This window comes from Balaenoptera physalus (genome assembly GCF_965194825.1).
Source record: "Balaenoptera physalus genome assembly, chromosome: 11".
NCBI lineage: Eukaryota > Metazoa > Chordata > Mammalia > Artiodactyla > Balaenopteridae > Balaenoptera > Balaenoptera physalus.
In genome coordinates this window covers 106,293,162-106,311,375 of record NC_138896.1, presented here as the reverse complement: position 1 = coordinate 106,311,375, position 18,214 = coordinate 106,293,162, and the positions used below count along the sequence as shown (strand labels likewise).

At 55.4% G+C, this 18,214-nt stretch overlaps 1 protein-coding gene across 3 annotated transcripts; it reads right to left on the bottom strand.

Annotated features, from left to right (window-relative positions):
- Window positions 1–5,116: 5,116 nt before the first annotated feature.
- RHO (rhodopsin) lies at window positions 5,117–18,119 on the bottom strand. 3 transcript variants are annotated; one of them, XM_082415790.1, is made up of 7 exons: window positions 17,850–18,119; window positions 17,345–17,442; window positions 11,080–11,392; window positions 9,204–9,372; window positions 7,829–7,994; window positions 7,483–7,722; window positions 5,117–6,629 (listed from the first exon to the last, which is right to left on the bottom strand). In XM_082415790.1, exons 2-7 carry the CDS (start codon window positions 17,393–17,395, stop codon window positions 6,519–6,521), a joined length of 1,050 nt encoding a protein of 349 aa, XP_082271916.1. In that variant the 5' UTR covers window positions 17,396–17,442; window positions 17,850–18,119; the 3' UTR covers window positions 5,117–6,518. The 3 variants fall into 3 exon arrangements, with proteins under 3 accessions (XP_082271916.1, XP_082271918.1, XP_082271917.1); XM_082415792.1 differs by having other exon boundaries at window positions 11,080–11,375; window positions 17,345–18,119; XM_082415791.1 differs by lacking the exons at window positions 17,345–17,442; window positions 17,850–18,119 and having other exon boundaries at window positions 11,080–11,605.
- Window positions 18,120–18,214: the final 95 nt, after the last annotated feature.

Here is an 18,214-nt window from a genome sequence, read left to right as displayed (position 1 = left end):
AAAAAAATAAAAATAAAATAAATAAAATAAATAAAATAAAATAAAATGACGAGGTGGATTAAAACAAGGATGAGGTGGTATTTCACACCCAGTAGAATGACAAATATTTAAATACCCGTCAATACTGCGTGTCTAGGATGTGAAGAAATGCACAGCCGTCGGGAAGGTAAGTTGGTGGCCACATAGAAAGAATTGAGTAACGTCTAATACAACTAAGACAGATTCGTGCCACATCCCATCCATGTCATTCTGGGTATAAATCTGAGAGGAACTCTTACACTGATACACTGCAATCTTAGCAAAAATTCAAAACAACCTAAATGCCCACCAAGGGGAGATTGGACAAATCAACTGTGATCTGTTCACACGGTGGAATAGTACACAGCAGTGAAAATGAAATAAAACAGAAAGTATCTGTGGAATATGTCCCCACTTCTGAGAAGACAGAACTCGTGTGTGTGTGTGTGTGCGCATGTGTGTGTGTGTGTAAGTGAAGCCACAGAAGAAGGTCTGAAAGGGTTCATTCCAAGGTAATAGCAGTGGTTACCTCTGAGGAGGGTGTAGGATTTGAAGGGGACAGGCTTAGAACAGACTTGCAGTTTTCTCTCTGTAGTCCTATTGTTGGGATTTTTCCAGGGGACTCTTCATCACCAGAGGTCTGGATTGAGGGAGGCAAAGTGTTCTAAAGTGACACTGGATATCACTGCCCTGCCTAGCACCCTTCATGGCTCCCCACTGCCATGGGTGAAAGCTTGACCTCTTCAGTCTGTCTTATGGAGCCTCCTTCCCCCTGGAAACCCACAGTCCAACCACAGTGAGGCTCTTGGAACTGGTTAGGTGTTGAGAGCTGGGTTTTCCCCTTTGGGTTTCCTCTGTGTGTGTATCTGTTAGATTGATGTCACAATGGCCCCAGTTTTTCACCCCGTCCATATCCATGCCCATTTGCAGTATAAGTTTGCAGCTCCTCCCACATGCCTTGAATCTGAGCTCGCCTTGTGACTTGCTTTGACCAACCCCGCATGGTGGAAATGATGTCTAGTCCCAGTCCCATGTGAACAAGCCTGCTGGATGCTGAGCAGCCCATGGCCCAGTCTCCCCTGTCACCCAGCCCACAGCTGGCCAACTAACCAGCCCTCCAACTGACCACAGATGCTTGAATGAGCCCAGCAGAGATCAGCCAAGCTTGGTCCAGATCACCTGGCTGATCTGCAGAGTCATGAGCAACAGTACATGGTGTGTTGTTTGAAGCACGAGATTTGGGGGTTGTTTGTCACACAGCATAAGCTAGCTGATACACTCTTCCTAGAAGGCCCTCCTTTATCTCCACCTACCTTCTCTGGACCATTTCTCACTCATCCTTTTGGCCTCAGTGTAGACATCACTTCCTCGGAAAAGCCCTCCCTGACACCCTAGGATGTTCGGGACCCCCCCCACCTTGGGTTGCCAGCAGCCCCTCAACTTGCTCTGTGGGAGCCTCTAGCACCCCGAGTTAAAACACTGCCTTACCTGTCTCCTTGAGCTCTGGGAGGGAGTGGGGGTGGGCAGGGCTGTGTCTGTCTTGTTCCTGGTTGTGTTCCCTGGTGCCCAGCACAGAGCCTGGCACGCAGTAGGTGCTCAGCACCCATTGCTGTGGAAGCCCCAGTGCCAGAGCCCAGCTTGGCTGAGTGGAGGGAGGCCTGAAAACCATCTGCGGGAACCATCTAGAGCAGGAGATGAGATGAGGCAAAGAGGCGCATGGAAGCTGGTGCCAATGGGGGCAGCAATTTTGATCACATTTCCAAGAACTGAGAAGTAGAGAAAGACTCAGTGATACAAACATTCCCACGAGCTTCATCTGAAACCCTGCTCCAGGGCTGTGCCAGGACAGAGTTTTGCATTTGGAGGGAAGAAGTTCTAAAATGTGCTGCGTGATCTAAAAATTCTTCTAGAGGATTGCCTTTTCACAGGGAAATGGTAATTGTGAGGATCAGGCTTCTGGAGAGAGGACAGGTTGCTTGGTGTACTCATGAGACGCTTTTACTGAGGCCTGTACGAAATGTAAGTTTTGCCAAAAACTTTTTTTGCCATCTTGTAACATTGAATGGGGTCCGCCTATGTGTGAACTTACAGTTCTGCAGGTTTCAGTTCTAAACTCTTTGAAGCAGTGCCTGTTTTGTGTTAACTTTAACCCCTGTAGCATGAGGACATCTGTGACTTTAGGTCAATAAATGCATAGAGGGCAGGGTAGAAAGAGCTGCCATGTTCAATGTCCACATATTTTATATTCACTGTTATATTTATACATGGAAAAGCTAAAGTTCAGAGAGGACCTGCACTAGGCCTTCCTAAGTCCAGACCCTGGGCTACAACCTGGAAGCTCTCTGCTTTAGTTAAGAGACCATCCCTGACTCCAAAATGACAGTGGCTTCAACATGAAACCAGGAGACTGTTCTCTCATGATACCCCTCAAGTCTGGGTTGTGCAGGGCTGGTGAGGCAGCATGGGAGACCCAGGCTCCTTCTTTCTTGATGCTCTGCCATTATCTGCCCACAGATTCTACCTCATGATCCAAGAAGCTGTTGTAGTGCTGGTCATCATGACCACATTCTAGCCACCAGGAAGGAAAGAAGAGAGGACATGGTGGACACCTCCATTCTCTGAAATGCACAACCCAGAGACTGCACATATCACTTCTGATTATATTCCTTTGGCTAGACCTTAATATCACCTAAATGCCATCGCAGATGCAGGGGAAGCTGGGAGACACAGTCTTGTGCTGGGTGGCGAGGTGCCTAGCTAGAACTTGGGCTGATAATACTAAAAGAAAGAAAGGGAATGAATACTGGGGGCAGTTAGCACTTGCTTCCCCCTTTCCTGAGACACCTCCATTATTTTAATCTCTCTAAGCATCTATCTCCCACTAAACAGGAGCTGCTCCTTTGAACTTGGTTCATGTCTCTGGGAAGGGAACTCACATTTATTGAATGCCTATTATGCACCTCATCTCTTGTATCAATAATCTCAGTCCCTTTAGACAATTCTACCAACTGGAATGATTCTCCCTTTAAAGCTGAGGGGCCTGAGCCCTAGTGAGGTTCAAGGATTTGGCCTGAGGTCACACAGCTGGGAAGGGCACCCACTGTCTCCCAGGGGCACTTTCGGGGTATGTGGAACGCATGTCTCTACTAGAGGGCAAGGGGCAGGCTGTCATCAGGCCCTGCTGCCTTGGGGTGGAGGTTCATGTGCTCTCCTCCCAGAGGCAAAATCAGGGGTGAGAGAGCTCTGTGGCCCTGACGCTGGCCAGGTCACAGGCCAGAGACTTGCTCCCTCCAATCCATCTCTGAGTCCCCAGCACGACCTGGCCTAGGGTCAGCTTCCCCAGGTTGGGTTGAGTGAAGATACGATTGTACACAACAGGCACTCCATAAACCTGTTGGCTTCCTGGAGCCTGGACATGAGCTGGGTAACACCCTCTCCCCAGCCTCAGTCAGCAGCTCTTTGCCTTTATTTATGGCGGGTTCCCCATCAGTGGCTGTCAAATCAATTATAAATTAAGGAAGTAAGGAGGCTTTTCTCTCTACCAGGAAAAGCCAGAGAATGTTCTGGTTTTAGAGTAACTTTTTTCTCTGGATGTGAGGCTGAATCCTCAGAATAAGTTGACTGGGGTGTGGGAGTGAGAGGACAGGGCTGCCTGCAAGGCAGACGAGCTGAAATGCCACTGTCTCTCCCACTGCCGTGCCTGGCCCGACTCGGCATCTGAAATGGAGGGTAAGACCCGCGGGGGCCCCTTGGGAACCTTCTCCTCTGGTCCCTGCTGTGGGGGGAGGCTGGACTAGCTGGGCATCACCGACATAGAGTCCATCCCCTCTGGCCCGCTGCTGGTTCTGGCCACGCTGCCTCTGGCCCTCCTCCTCTAGTAACAAGCCCCTGAGGTTTCCTTTGGGCTCCTTCCTGTCCCCACCCTCAGACCATTTGGTTTCTGTGGGGTTAACTCTACCTTTGGCTGCAGAGGCAAGCAGGTGACCCAGGTCTGGCCAGTCAGAGGATGAATCCCCATCCCAGCCTGATCATAGGCTTAGGGGCTATCAGGTGACCCAGGCCTGGCCAATCAGAGGATGAATCCCCATCCCAGCCTGATCATAGGCTTAGGGGCTATCAGATGACCCAGGCCTGGCCAATCAGAGGATGAATCCCCATCCCAGCCTGATCATAGGCTTAGGGGCTATCAGGTGACCCAGGCCTGGCCAATGAGAGCCCTACCTGGGAACTGTGCTGGAACAGATGAGAAAGAGAAGACCACTTTCTATAGGCCTTGCAGAGCCTGGAACTGCTGGTGGCCTTTATGCCACCTCTTGAGAACAGTCAGCCTTGCATGAAGCCGACACAGAGGAAAGTGCAGCCAGAGGGGAGACATAGAAGGCAGATAACATCATCCGAGCACCTGCATCCAGCTGTGCCTGATGCCCTGAGATTTTCATTTATGGGAGCCAATAGTTTTTCCATTTTGCTTCAGTGCTATTGAGTGGGATTTACTGTCACTTGCAGCCAAAGTAATCCTGACTGACATCACCTAGGGAGACAGAGTAAAGAGGGGCAACAAGAGAGATCCCAGCCATTACCTGCTCCAGTCCCTCCATGGCACTGGAGATCTTCCTTCTCAGGCTCCTGACGCCCTTTCCTACCTTGGAGGATGAGGGTAATTTGGGAGCTACATCTCCATCCCATTCCCCTTGGAGATGAGGTCCCTGGTAGGGCCAGCTCTGAGCCAAGGCTCCAGTAATGCCAAAAGTCTCCCACTGTCTGCTGTGTCCAGGAAGCAGGCTGGCTGCATAAAGCCTGAAAGCTCATCAAATCCCATCAAGGTCAGCTTTAAGATTCCTTTTTGCAGATAAGGAGACTCAGAGAGGTGACAAAACTTGCTTGCAGTTTCACGGATCACCTGGATCTCTGTGACTCCAAAGTTGGGGCTTTTCTCATTCCTCAGCCTGCTCCCCCCACCTCGTACTCCCAGGGGGCTCTGACGGTTGCCCAAACCGGGCAACCCAGGGTCAAGGATCAGGTGGACGCTGCCCTGTTCCAATCCATCCTGCAGATAAAGAGCTTGAGAGTGACAAAAACCACCACCATCAACACCAAGTATAGGAGCTGAGCTTTTAATACCCCAATTTGCCTTCATCTCCAGGCAGAGCTGCGGAAAGGTAGAGCTTCCAGCTTTGGTTATGTGGAGGAGGAGGGGCAGTTGCTGAAGCAGCTCAGTTTTGATGCCCCAGAGTCCCAGCCAGTTTCACAGCAAGGACTCTCCACAGTGAAGAATGGACTGGAGCCGCTGAAGGCTCGCCCAGCAAGGGAGCCGAAACCTGAGACCTGTGAACATCCCCAGGGAAGGTGGGCCCAGCCAGATTTCCCATTCTTTGTTTCTAAGCTCTTTGAGAAAAGGGTGACATTGGGGACCCAGCTCCCCATTAAATGTGGGCAGGTAAGCGTGGCTTCTAGAAGCTCCATACTGGCCCAGAGATGCTGCAGCCTGAGTGCTGGGGAGGAGAACAAGTGGTTTCCGGAAGCTGAGAGAAAGGCCTGTCTCTCCATGGGCCACACTGAAAAGGGGTGGCCCTAGTCCCGGGGCTCCATGCTGGAGGTAAGATCCCCGGGCCTCGGTCCCACGCTCTGGACCCCCGATGTTGTTTTTTCAGTCCTGATGACTGCATTCTGCATTTCCTTGACTGTCCCTCCCGTGGCCCAACACCCAGGCCTGGTCTGGCCTTGACGTCTGGCTCATTTTTATAAACCTGCTGAGGCTGGATGCTCAGGGCCTTGCCCAATCTCAAAATGGTCACTATCAAGAGGAGATGATCATAGCAATGAATTAATTATATTCATTGATATTATTTATAATGTTAACTACAGTCTGTACAGCTCCTTACCATTTACAAAGTGCTCACACACACACACACACACACACACACACGCGCACAACACACGCACACACACAATCTCATTTGATCTTCACAGCAGCTGTGTGGGGGATTTGGAATTTCCATTTTATGGGGGAAGAAAGTGAGGCCCAAGGAGGAAAACAACTGCTCAAGGTCATCAGCCAAGGGTGAGCTGCTGCTGCTAGCATGGTTTTGAGAGGATACATATGCTCGCCCCGCCCATTCATCTCTCCATTCATGTCTCCATTCATTCCTTCCTTCATCCATCTAGCATTTATTAAGCACCTACTATGTGCCCCACTCTGTGCTACACACTTATCCCTAAGCTGGGACACTTTTCCAGAGCAAGAGTTCTCGTGTGCCTGAGAGATGAGTTTGGGGGGAAAGGGGGGTACAGATCCCACCAGCCCCTGGGAAATCAGGACTCCAGACTGGGCCGACACTGCCAAGTGAGGAGCCTCATTTTTCTCTCATTAATTCTTTTTTTGTTTGTTTGTTTAAACTCAGGGAGCCTGTGTGACCTGGTTCCGACAGGCACGGCTCCTGATGGGGCGGCTGGGGTGGGGGGCGGGGGCTGGGAGACTCCTACAGTTGGCCACAGAGTCCTTAGGCAGGCGCCACCTGGCTGGTCTCTGTCTTGGAGGCAGTGGTGGAGACCTCATCGTCACCCAGTGGGCTCCTGCCACAGCACAGGGTGGTGAGCATGCAGTTCCGGAACTGGAAGGAAGGGCATGAGTCAGTGTCAGGGTCCCCCAAAATGTGGGTGGCAACCGGCATGGTCGGTGAGATTTGCCTCCACCCCCTTCCCGCTTCTGGCCCTCCCAGCCTCCACTCCCCTCTCAAATGGCTCCCTGGAGGAACTTACTAAGCCTTCGCGACCCCACCCGGAAATGCCAGGACCAAACCTCAGGGGGCTTTGTCACTGGTGATGCTCCATGATGCCCACTGTGTGCCAAGGGCTATCTGTAAATTATCTCATTTAACCCAAGAGTTTAGGATTTCACCCTTCCTATGGATGAAGAAACTGACGCCCAAAGAAGGGAAGTGACTTGCCCAAGGTCACAAAGCTAGAAACTAGCAGAGCTGGGATTTGAACCCAATATGTCTGACTCCATGTTTTCCCCACTGGATCAAGGGATCTGCAGAGGAACCACTGGTCTATGTTAAACGACCGCTTTATCCCTTCACTCCTCGGAACAAGACTTTTTAGCTCCCTGTCCAGCTGTGCGGAAACTGTCACCTCTTCCCAGGCTTGGGACTTTGACCGTTTGACCTTTAAAGCAGGCCTCCGAAACCATCTGGACTGGTGCTTCTCATTCTTGAGCCAGCTTCAGGGCTACCTGGAGGGCTTGTTAGAAATGCAGGTTCCTGGGCCCACCCTGAGCCTCTAATCAGAACGTCTGGGGGTTGGCCCAGGAGTCTGAATTTCTCCCAGATGACTCTGACGCCCCGGGGAAGACCAACTCCCTGACCATTTTGCAGGTGGAAAGACTGAGGGCCCAGTCAAGAATGTGGCTCGTCCTCCTGTGGCCTTGGGGGACCTGGACCCTCCCGCCCCACCAGCAGGCACCTGCTTGTTCATCATGATGTAGATGACGGGGTTGTAGATGGAGGAACTCTTGGCAAAGAACGACGGGATGGTCATGAAGATGGGGCCAAAGTTGGAGCCCTGGTGGGTGAAAATGTAGAACGCCACGCTGGCATAGGGCACCCAGCAGATCAGGAAAGCCACGACCATGATGATGACCATGCGAGTGACCTCCTTCTCGGCCTTCTGCGTGGTGGCCGACTCCTGCTGTTGGGCAGCCGCCTGCGGGGACACAGGGCCTGATGTTCAGACTGAGGCTCCTCTGGGACGGGGGCTGGGCTCAGCCCAGTCAACGTGCGCGTCCCCAGCGCCCAGCATAGGACCATACCTCCTTGACTGTGAAGACCAGCTGCCCGTAGCAGAAGAAGATGATGATCAGGGGGATGGAGAAGTGGACCACGAACATGTAGATGACGAAGGACTCATTGTTGACCTCTGGCGAGAGTGTGTAGTAGTCAATCCCGCACGAGCACTGCATTCCCTCCGGGATGTACCTGAGGACCGGTGGGGGGATGGGGCGGGAGTGGCAAAGGGAGACCCACATGTGAGGGACTTGGGAACAGGCCCAGCTGACCAGAGTCCCCTGCCACTGCCTACTGTAGGGCTGGTCTCACTCTGGGCCTCACTTTCCCTCTCTGTAAAATGGGGATAATAAACCTCTCCTTGGTTGTGTGACTGTGAGGATCACATCGACTGAGATAAGCGATTCAAATGCACCTGTGGAAACAGTTTTGTTTCACTGTTCTGTTCCGCGCCGTGTTATCCCAGGACCATAGTCTCTCCAAGTCTCTCATCCCCTGCCCCGCCCGGCCTGCCACTCCCTAGCAGCCGGAGGCCAGGCCTCGGGCCACGCAGGGCACAGGTCGGCGGGGAGAAAGGAAAAGCACTCCCAAGCTCTGTATTTGAGGCGCCCGGGTCTTTCTAGGCCAAAGAGGGGCACACAGGGTAACTAAGGGATCTTTGCACTTTCTGAAAACAAGAGGCTCCGGGGCGCCTGGTTAGGATGTTTGGGTGATTTCAGAGGATGGAGACACTGGACCGACCTCGGAAAACCCAGTGTCTGTTAGCTGTGCCTGTAACCGGGCCAGACTGGAGAAGACAGGGAAGGGAGCCAGAGTTTTTTGTCCCTTGCTGAATTGCTCAAATTCAGCACGGGGCAAAGAACACTAGCCCCAGGAAGACTGAGAGAGGAGGAAAGTGGAGAGAGATGGGAGTTTCCCGGAAGCAGAGGGACACGAGGCCGCCCACAGAGTCACTAGTCCAATGTCCGGAACCACTGTCCACTGCAACCCCAGCTCATCTCAGCCCATTTGGAGATGACGGCCTAGAGTCTGGACAGGACTGCTTCCCAGAGGCTACAATGTCACACCTGCATGAGGAAGGCTCTGCCTCCCCAGGTGCTGAGGCCTAAGGTCAGAGGAGCTGCTCAACAGGGCACTGGACCAAAGAGGATTGGAATCTGGCTCTGGCTTAGTTGCGGATTAGGGGCGCAGCCAAGGTGAAGGGTTGGGGCGTCTTGGAGTCTCCTTGACATGCGGACCAGCCCCACAGCAGCGTTAGGGGCTGACCCTCTCTTCCCTGCCCTAAACCTCAACCCCATGACAGTTGCCAGCTCGGGACCTGGAACCAGACAGCCCCCCTGGCTGGAGGACCCTACGAAGAGCCCTGGAGACCCTTCCTTCCCTTCCACTCGGTGCTGTTACCTGGACCAGCCGACGAGGGGGGGCGCGGCACAGGCCAGAGCCATGATCCAGGTGACGGCGAGGCCCATGATGGCATGGTTCTCCCCGAAGCGGAAGTTGCTCATGGGCTTACACACCACCACGTACCGCTCAATGGCCAGGACCACCAAGGACCACAGGGCAATTTCACCTGCAAGGTAGCCAGCTGTCAGTCAACATGCCACGTGGCTGGACCTGTCTAAGGAGGGGGAGCTCCTCTGAGGGATGGGGAGAGGGCAGCCAGGAAGGCACCTGGGGGCGGGCCTGGAGCAAGGCCTTAGGGTGCGGAGGGCCTGGACACTGAAGAGGGGGTACGGGGCAGAGGGGCCAATAGGCCGCACAGAGTAACTCCTAGGAAGGTTAGTTCAGCTGAAGAGCTCTGGGTTCTTGAGGGACACAGAAATCGGGTCATGGGGTCATGGCTAGACTGGGAGCCCTGTAGGGAGTTTTTACAGAAAAATGTGTCCTTCATGGGGCAACAGGCAGAGTTCCTGTCAAAAGATATTGCAGAGGCAGCAGAAGCCTGGAGTCGGGAGGCCTTCCCTCCCTCCTGGGCAGCGGCCTCTCCCCTCCAGGGAAATGTAATAACATGAGTTATGTGGGACCCTCTCCTAGGAGCCAAGGAGCTGCATAATGTTTTGCTCAGAGAAAGGAGGAGGAAATAATGATGTGATTCAGACATCTGCCCTGCACATCACCCCAGAAACTCAGGAGGGAGGGTGGCCATAGGATTTATCGGCCAAACTCGGACATTTCTGAGAGTGAAAGGGAACACTAGTGAGTATTCCAGGACCATAGTTGTAGCAGAGACGTGTCCGCCTGTGTGTGGCACCCTTCTGGCCTGAGACTGTGTGATGGTGGTCACTGAAGGTGACAAACACCCAGTGACGGCCAGAGTCCCAGGAATGGGGCGGAGGCAGCAGCCTGGACACAGGCGGGAGAGAGAAGACAGGAGGCAGAGCGTCCTTGTGGCTGGTGCTAGGCTCTCCCCGTCACCCTGGCTTTGTAATAATGACCTCTCGTGTCTCCTGCTTGCCTGAGAGGCCGTGTGTCCCCAGGGGACGTTCCTGGATCTGAGCCAGGAGACCTAGGCCCTGGTCACTGTCCTGCCATATCCCTAAGTCACTCTTCCCCTCTGCACACTGCAGTTTTCTCATCTGCTAAATGGGATCTATTCTCTGCAGAGAATCAGTTTTTCAGTTAAAGAAAGTATTTTAAAGTATGGTTCAAAACTACACAGATCATCTCACAGGTCTAACGTCTCCCTGTGAATGGAATCATCAACGCAGAAAGCATTCAAGCATGGCAGAGAGGCTGGAGGCGGGCTGGGAGGCACTCAGCTAGATGCCGGAGAAGGACCGAGCCCATCGCCCAGCACAGGCAGTCCAGTGACTGGAGGACTGAGAGCCCTCCTCCCGCCCCAGGCTGGGAGCCCTGAACACAGGGATCTGTCTTGTCCAGCTCTATCCCCAGTGCCTGGTGTGGGTCTGACCCAGCACAGCTGCTGCGAGGGAAGCAGAATATGTCCTGAAGGGCCTCAGAGACGTGGGCTTGAAACTCAGCCCCGCCAGAAACTCGATGTGACCCCAGCAAGGCCCTTGACTTCTCTCATCTGCTTCCTTGCTGGCAAGCAAGACAATGACCCCACTCCAAGTGCGATCAACAGTGTTCAGTGCCCACCCTCGACAAACGGCAGCCTAGCTCATCATCACTAAAGTGTTTGTTGATTAAGTGAGGGCTTTGGATAATGGCCTCTCAGCCACCATCCCCAAGGCACAGGCTGTCCCCAGACACCGCCCCCCTCACACCGCAAGCTCCTGGCTCCTGTAGCCCCCGTCACCCGCACCCCAGCTCATACCGCCCAGGGTGGCAAAGAAGCCCTCCGCGTTGCATCCCGTGGGCCCGAAGACGAAGTACGCGTGCAGAGAGGTGTAGAGGGTGGTGGTGAAGCCACCGAGGACCATGAAGAGGTTGGCCACGGCCAGGTTGAGCAGGATGTAGTTGAGAGGCGTGCGCAGCTTCTTGTGCTGGACCGTGACGTAGAGCGTGAGGAAGTTGATGGGGAAGCCGAGCACGATCAGCAGGAACATGTAGGCGGCCAGCACGGAGAACTGCCACGGCTCAGCCAGGTAGTACTGCGGGTACTCGAAGGGGCTGCGCACCACGCCCGTCTTGTTAGAGAAAGGCACGTAGAAGTTCAGGCCCTCCGTCCCGTTCATGGCTGCGGCCCTTGCGGCTGCCCTGTGGCAGCTCCAACCCGAGGATGCTGCTGAGGCCTGAGCTCAGCCGCGCGGGGCTCCGGCTGGATGGCTCCAGGCTCTGAAACTACCCGCCCCCCCCCCAGGCCCTTATAAAGTGACCTCCCCTCCCTAAGCTCCTGGCTGAATCAGCACCTGCGAGATTGGGGGCGTTATTAATCATATTAATCCTCACTGCTGCAACTGGGGGCCTAATTGGCTTCCAAGAGGGGCCAAGGTGACTCCAGGTAGAAGGCTGCCGTCGGGGAAGGGAGGTGCTGGGGACCCTGGGAAAGGACAGGAGGCCCGCCCCCAACTCTCCTGTCCCCGAGGAATCTCTGTCATCTCAGCTGATGGCCTTGGCCTGGCATTGGGACCTCTGACTCCATACCCACTTCCTTCTGGCTTAGGGCAAGCAAACTTCGTCTTCCTCCCAAATGGACCATGAGCTCCCAGAGGGCAGAGGCGCCGGTTATTCTCTCATCCCCTCACTCAGCCCCTCACCCATTCCTTCCCCACCTAAGTCACCTCCTGGCTCATCCAGTCACCGCATACTGAGAGTAGCCCATCTGCCAGGTTGTGAGCTTCGCAAGGGCAGGGCACTCCCCATGCCAGACACAAGCCCGGCATCACCCAGGAGCTCAAAAAGCATTTGCTACATTGAATTGGAATTCACTCGCTCACTCGTTCAACAATCATTTATGTGCAGGCCACTGGGGAGCCGAAGCTCGAAGAAGGAGGAGCTTACAGGCTGAGGACGACTCCCGTGTGGGAAGAGCAGCTCCCGGCCCAGGGAGGAAGGCTGCCTACCTGCGGAGATGTCCAGGGAGATAATCTTTTGAGGGAGGGGGGACACTCTGCCAGGTTGCCAAGTGGGGAAGACAGCATAGACTGAAGACAAAGGCTGGGCAGAGGCCTGAGGCCCACGTGGGATGTGGCCTCACATGGGCTGGGGCCAGCTCTGGTGGGGCTTAGTGCCAGGGGCTTTATCCAGGGGCAGGGGGCAGCGCCTTGGGCAGATCTCGGGGACAGAAAGGTGGCTCAAAAGCCCTCAAAGATGGATTGAAGGGAGCGAGGATGGAGGAGGGGACCAAGGCGGGGGGGTGACCGAAGCAGGGAGGGGACAGAGGCCCTCGGGGCTCCTGAAGGCCCTTGCCTGCGGGAAGTGAGCTGTGCCAAACCCATGTCAGGCACCAGATCCCTGCAATGAGCGAGGCAGGCGTGGTCCTGGGCACCCCCGCGTGAAGGGGAGGTGGACCCCGGAAACAGGACTGGCTGGACACTGCAGCACACAGGATGCGACCCGGGATGTCTGGTCAGGCTGGGTTGGGACCGTGGGCCTTGGATGCCGGGTGATAGGCAATGCCATGAGGGCGGGTCCCAGGACGGCGGGATGAGCTCTGGGGGAAAATGAGGGTTCCCATGTAGAGCAGGATCGTGAGGACATCCCCCAGGAGTGAACTGGGAGCCCGGCCTTCAGGTGCTCAATGACCACGGTCCAGCCACAAATTTTTATCCAGCACCTACTGTGATCCACACGAGGTGCTCAGTTCTGGGGGACACAGTGGACAAGAAGGACCAAGCCGCTGCCTGCAGGAAGTGTCTTTCTGTGGGGGGAGAGGAGCGCCCTGCAAACAAATAATGAAACCAATAACAACAGGGTAAGTTCAGACAGCGACTCACTCCCAGTGCACGGTTGTCTAGAGCAGCCCAGGAAGGCCTCTCTGAGAACTCAAGGATGGAAGGAGTTCTGGGGGGGTAGAGACGCTCAGGGAGAGAGAACAGCAAGTGCAAAGGCCCCGAGGCTGGGAATACAAGGCCGGCCAGGGAAGTGCACCAGTCTCCGAGACTTCCATCACTTAAGTTCCCTCTTGCCAGTTTCTCTTCCCACCTGGGTTTCCTACATCTGTCTGCTCAGAAATGTGCCCCCTTCCGTCCAGCCCACCTGGGGCTCCAGACCCCTGCGGTCCCGGGCAGGGTCAGGACTTGCTCACGGAAGCCTGATGAAATGTGTGCTGGTGAATGAGCCAGGGGCAGGCGGGTCGGGTGGGTGGGGCTTGGCCTCTCAAAGTGCAAGGCGCTTGGCCCAGTGATTAGGCCTGTCGTTAATGAGGTCAAGGTGAAGAGTTTGATTCCGACGCGGCCCTTGGTAGCCAGACGGAAGGAAAGACAGTGGACACCCTGGGTCAACACCAGCCCACACAGCCCTGCCCAGGCCGGGCTGAGCCCTGGACCCTCGACCTCAGGACCTTGCTTGTTACCTCCTAATGCTTATGACAACCTGGAAGCTTTTCATTCCTATTCTGTTCATGTGTCTTTTGTCCATCTCCTAGGCTGTCACGTGAGTCCCTCGGGGTAGGCTGGGGTCTGTCCTGCTCACCACAGGGCCCCAGAGCCCAGCTCCACACACAGCAGGAGCATGTAAATCATTTCCCCTGAACTTGAATGAGCTGGGATTTCTGTTTGTTTCACTGAAGTATTCCCCGGAGTCTGGCACATAATAGGTGCTCAAGAAATATTTGTGGACTGAGGGGAGGGATCTAGGTTACATCAGGAAGTGCTTCCCTTCTCTAAGACTCAGGTTCAGCCTCTGTAGGAAAGTCTAATAATCCCACGCTCACAGGGTGAGGAGATGGGGGGTTAAAGGCCATCCCTGATGCGATGGAGCTCTGTTCTGTAACGCATGATAAAGAATTAAAAAATAAAAAAAAATAAAGCTCTTTTTGTTCAGAGAACAGGCTCATGGAGCGAGCAGGAAGGTCATTAGAAGACACCTACTCTGACCCCCTCTTGCCGCATTTTGCAGGTGGGGAGACCAAGGCCCCTAGTTGGCAGGGAGTCACCCAGGTCATGTGACAAACCTGTCTGGCCACATCTCCCTCCTGCCCCAAAGACAGCTCTCAGGAAGAGCTTCCATTCATAGTTCACACCACGGTGCCAATGACAAAAGAGGGCTGCGCTGGGGTGCTGGAAAAGGCCCAACTGAGTCGATCAAGCCTGGGCAGCAGTGGAGGCGGCACTGGGCTCAAGCCTGCGGCTCTCGGTGGCCAAGAGAGCCCCGGAAGGCCCGCTTCCCCTCTCAGTTCGTTGGGATTAGAAAACTCTGGGGATCCATCTGCATGGTAAACCTGACCCGCTTTCCCCACCAGGGAAAGCGCTCACAGACCTTCAGACCGGACGATACAGGTCTCACGGTCCTCCCTCGCTGGACTGAGGCTCTGCGGCCACAAGGCCAGGTGTAGCCCAGCCCTCTCCCCTTCCCTGTGCCTCAGTTTCCTGCAGGTGATCAGTTAGCGTTGCTGAAAGCGTTATCCTCTTCTGAACCTCGTTCAATCCACAGCCATGGAGAGCCCCCGCCAGCTCTACACGCCTGGGGGGCCCACCCATCACACGTTCATTTCCTATTTGGTAGTCGTCACTGTCAGCAACGGTCTTATGTGTCTCCTGACTGACGGCCCATCTCTCTCTAGAAGGCAGGGCCGGCTCGGCCTGTTCTTGGCTACATCTGAGCTCGCAGCCCAGAGTAGGTGCTCAATAAAGATTTGCCCAGTGAAGGAACATCTGCTCCCAGCCCCGTGAGGAGGCCTCAGTCCCCTCTGACCACTGAGGGAAATGAGGTTCCTCGGCAGAGCCGGAACGGAGGCAGGCGGCTAGCCCTCCAGCCTGAGCTCTTTTGTCCCCTGTGTCAGGAGGTCCAGAGGGGGGCTCAGAGAACACGGAGGGCCAAGTCCGGGTGTGGGCGACCTCCTGACCCACTGCCCCCTCTTGGCCAGGCTGAGAACAAGCTGCGAGGAGCCGTGAGGGGTGGTGCCGGGGCCGCTGGGGTTGGCTGTCTCTGCTTCCCCGGGCCAGCCCCTCTGGCACGCCAGGGGTCGGGCTCCTACTTGGCCATGAAGGATTAGGGCTTAGGGGACAGCGCGCAAATAGCTCGTAAGCCTCTGCGTGGAGGTGCTGCTTGGTCAGCAGCCCCCTCCTCCTCCTCCTCCTCCTCCCCGCCTCCCCTCATGGCTTAGCCCCACAGGCTGCGTCACCACAGCCGAGTGAGGCCTTAGACTGAGCTGAGAATGTCAAGGGGGGAGAGGAAAGGAGAGGCCAACTCTCCTCTCCTTCCAGCCTCCTCTCCTCCCGCCCCACTTCCTTCCTCCTTCTTCCTTCCCTTCCACTGCAACATCCGGCCTGAGCTGGGTGCTGGGGACACTGAGATGAGTCCTGGACAGTCCCTGTCCTCAAGGAGCTCCCAGGCCTAGGAGGCAGCAGACAAAGGGAAAACTAATAACCGTGAGAGGTGGGAAGATGCTCCAGCCCCAGTGCTGTGGGAGCCCAGAGGAGCGAGATTTGGACCAGGAGGGAGGGGAAGTTCCCCAGCCTAGGCAGGGGGACAGCTGTGTCCAGGTCCAGGGAGGGAAGGGCCGGCTGGTGTAGAGGCGCTGGGGCCGCGGGATGGGATGGCAGGGGAGGCAGGAGGGCCTACGAGTCCGGGGGGCCAGCTGGCGGCCAGCAGGGGCCACTAAAGTTACAAGCAGGGGAGGGCGTGGCCGGGTTCCATTCTAGGAGATGTTCTGGAGTCTGGCTGGAGGAGTATCAGGGTGTACTTGGGAAAGTGCTGGGTCCAGGGTGCCAGCCCTGCCCAGTGGTGGCCGCTCTGCTGGGGCTCCTACCTGCCCTGAGGGCAGGGCTGGCACAGTGGAAGGTCATCTGGGGTCTGCCACCGGCAGCAACCTTGGAGAAGGGGCACCTGCCCAGCTGTTCGAGAGCCACGAGGGGCTCCCGGCTTCGGCAGCCTTGCTGGGGGTAGGTGCAGACACCAGTGGGCTGAGGCCGGGCTAGAGCCAGGGCCACCTAAGGTCTGGCCTGGGGCTCTTTCTGGGCCACCCAATCCCCGTTTCCTTACCTCCTCCTTCCAGGAACTGGGAACAGTGCTGAGGACCTGGAGCCAAGAGGTCAGGATCAAGTCGCAGCCTGAACCACTTCCAAGCTGCACAGCCTCTGGCAGCCGCTCCTCTCCCCGGGCCTCAGTCTCCTCTTAGTGAGACAGGCATCTCGAGACCCCCGTGGTGCCTTCCTCACTGTGGCATGGGAGGGGCTGTCAGGGTCATCTGACACAGACTGAGGCTGGAACCTCAGTGTCAGAGCTGGAGGGGCCTCTTGTACAGACGGGAAGACAGCCTTGGAGAGAGGGCTGGACCTGGCCAAGACCTTGTCCAGGTCGGAACAGGAGAGCAGCAGGACACGGTGCTCGCGCACAAAGCCTGTGCCTGCCTGCGACTCTGTCTCCACTCAATAAATATTTGATGAATGAAAGAAAAGAGAATGTCACTGAGCCTCAGTCTCAGCATCTGTACAATGGACATCCTTGAAGACGGCTGAGGGTTACAGAAGATGATGCATGGAGAGTGCTTGGCACCATGTCTGGCGCTCAGTCAGGGCCAGACTTAACGGGAGCTCAGACCCAGGCCTCTGGAGCTCAGCTCCCCTGTGGCAGCAGAACCTGGCACAGCACACCCTCACCTCTGCGTCGTTCGGCTGAGAGGATGCACGCTGGAGTCTCAGGCTGGGCCCCTCCCCCGCCTCTAGCCTCCATCTCATCTGTCAACTGTGATTGACGCCTGTTAGGTGGCGGGGGGCTGTTTTTTCCCTCTCCTTTCTCCCAGCCATATGCAAGTGCTTTCAGTTCAAGTAATGCGCTAATGGAAATCCTAACACATTAATAAATGTTTAGCGAGAGAGAGAGCATGCATGATCGTAAGTAATTACACACTCAGCGGAGGAGTTCTGTTGGCACAACTGCCTGGCTCCCTTTCTGTATTCTCCTCCATCATCCCCTAAGAGAGATGCAGAGGCAGGCAGGGAGGGGACGGTGGGGCAGGGGTCCAGCTCTGGACTCACCACTGGGTGGCCTCTGCAGCTGCTCCCTTCTCCAGGCCTCAGGGTCTTCATCCCTCTAATGGGGACATTTGCCCCGCTCTGCCCACTTCACAGATGCCCTGTAAAGTATCAATATCTAATCACCAGGGTGGTTTTCCACACATTCCCTGGCAGCCCAGTTCCCTTCTTCCTGCTGTCAGGACTTTGTATAAAGCACTGGACTGCTCGCTGCCTCCTGGGCAGGTAGAGCGGAGGGCGAAGGGAGAGGCCTCAGGACAGGACAGGGGCTTCCCAGCCAGGGCCCCAGCACCTCCGCTCGCCCCCATGGCGGCAGAATGGAAATCACCCCCCTCCGTCACAGAGCTGTGAGAACTGAGCCAGCCTATGAAGCACGGCTGGCACAGAAAAGGTCCCCAATAAATGTCAGCTCCCCTCCCCAGCTTCCCATCGGCCCTCGAGCTGCCGAATCAGACCCTTGCTGATGCTCAGGAGAAGGGACCTTCCTGGAACCTCAAACGAAACCCACCCGCTCCAGGAGCTGAAGGAAGGGGAAAGCCTCAGGTCAGCTTGGGGGACTGGGGGATGGTGGGGAGGAGGGGGCCCTGGCCCCAGCTGGGAAGTAGAGGGTCGACTCCAGAGCCCCCAGGAGCGGCAGCCCTCTTTGCCACCTTCTTTAGAGCCAGGTATCTTATTTTCTTGTTGAGATGGAGCCCCGTTACACCAAAATAAATAAATAAATATTTTAAAAAACCCGTTCCCCTACCATTCCCACATTGCCATTTCGATTAGATTAAATTTTAAGAGCACACAAATGTAATGTTCCTCTTAGATCAAATTAGAAACAGGTGCACTTTTGCATAAGGAAATTAAGTTGCAGACAATACGAAGATT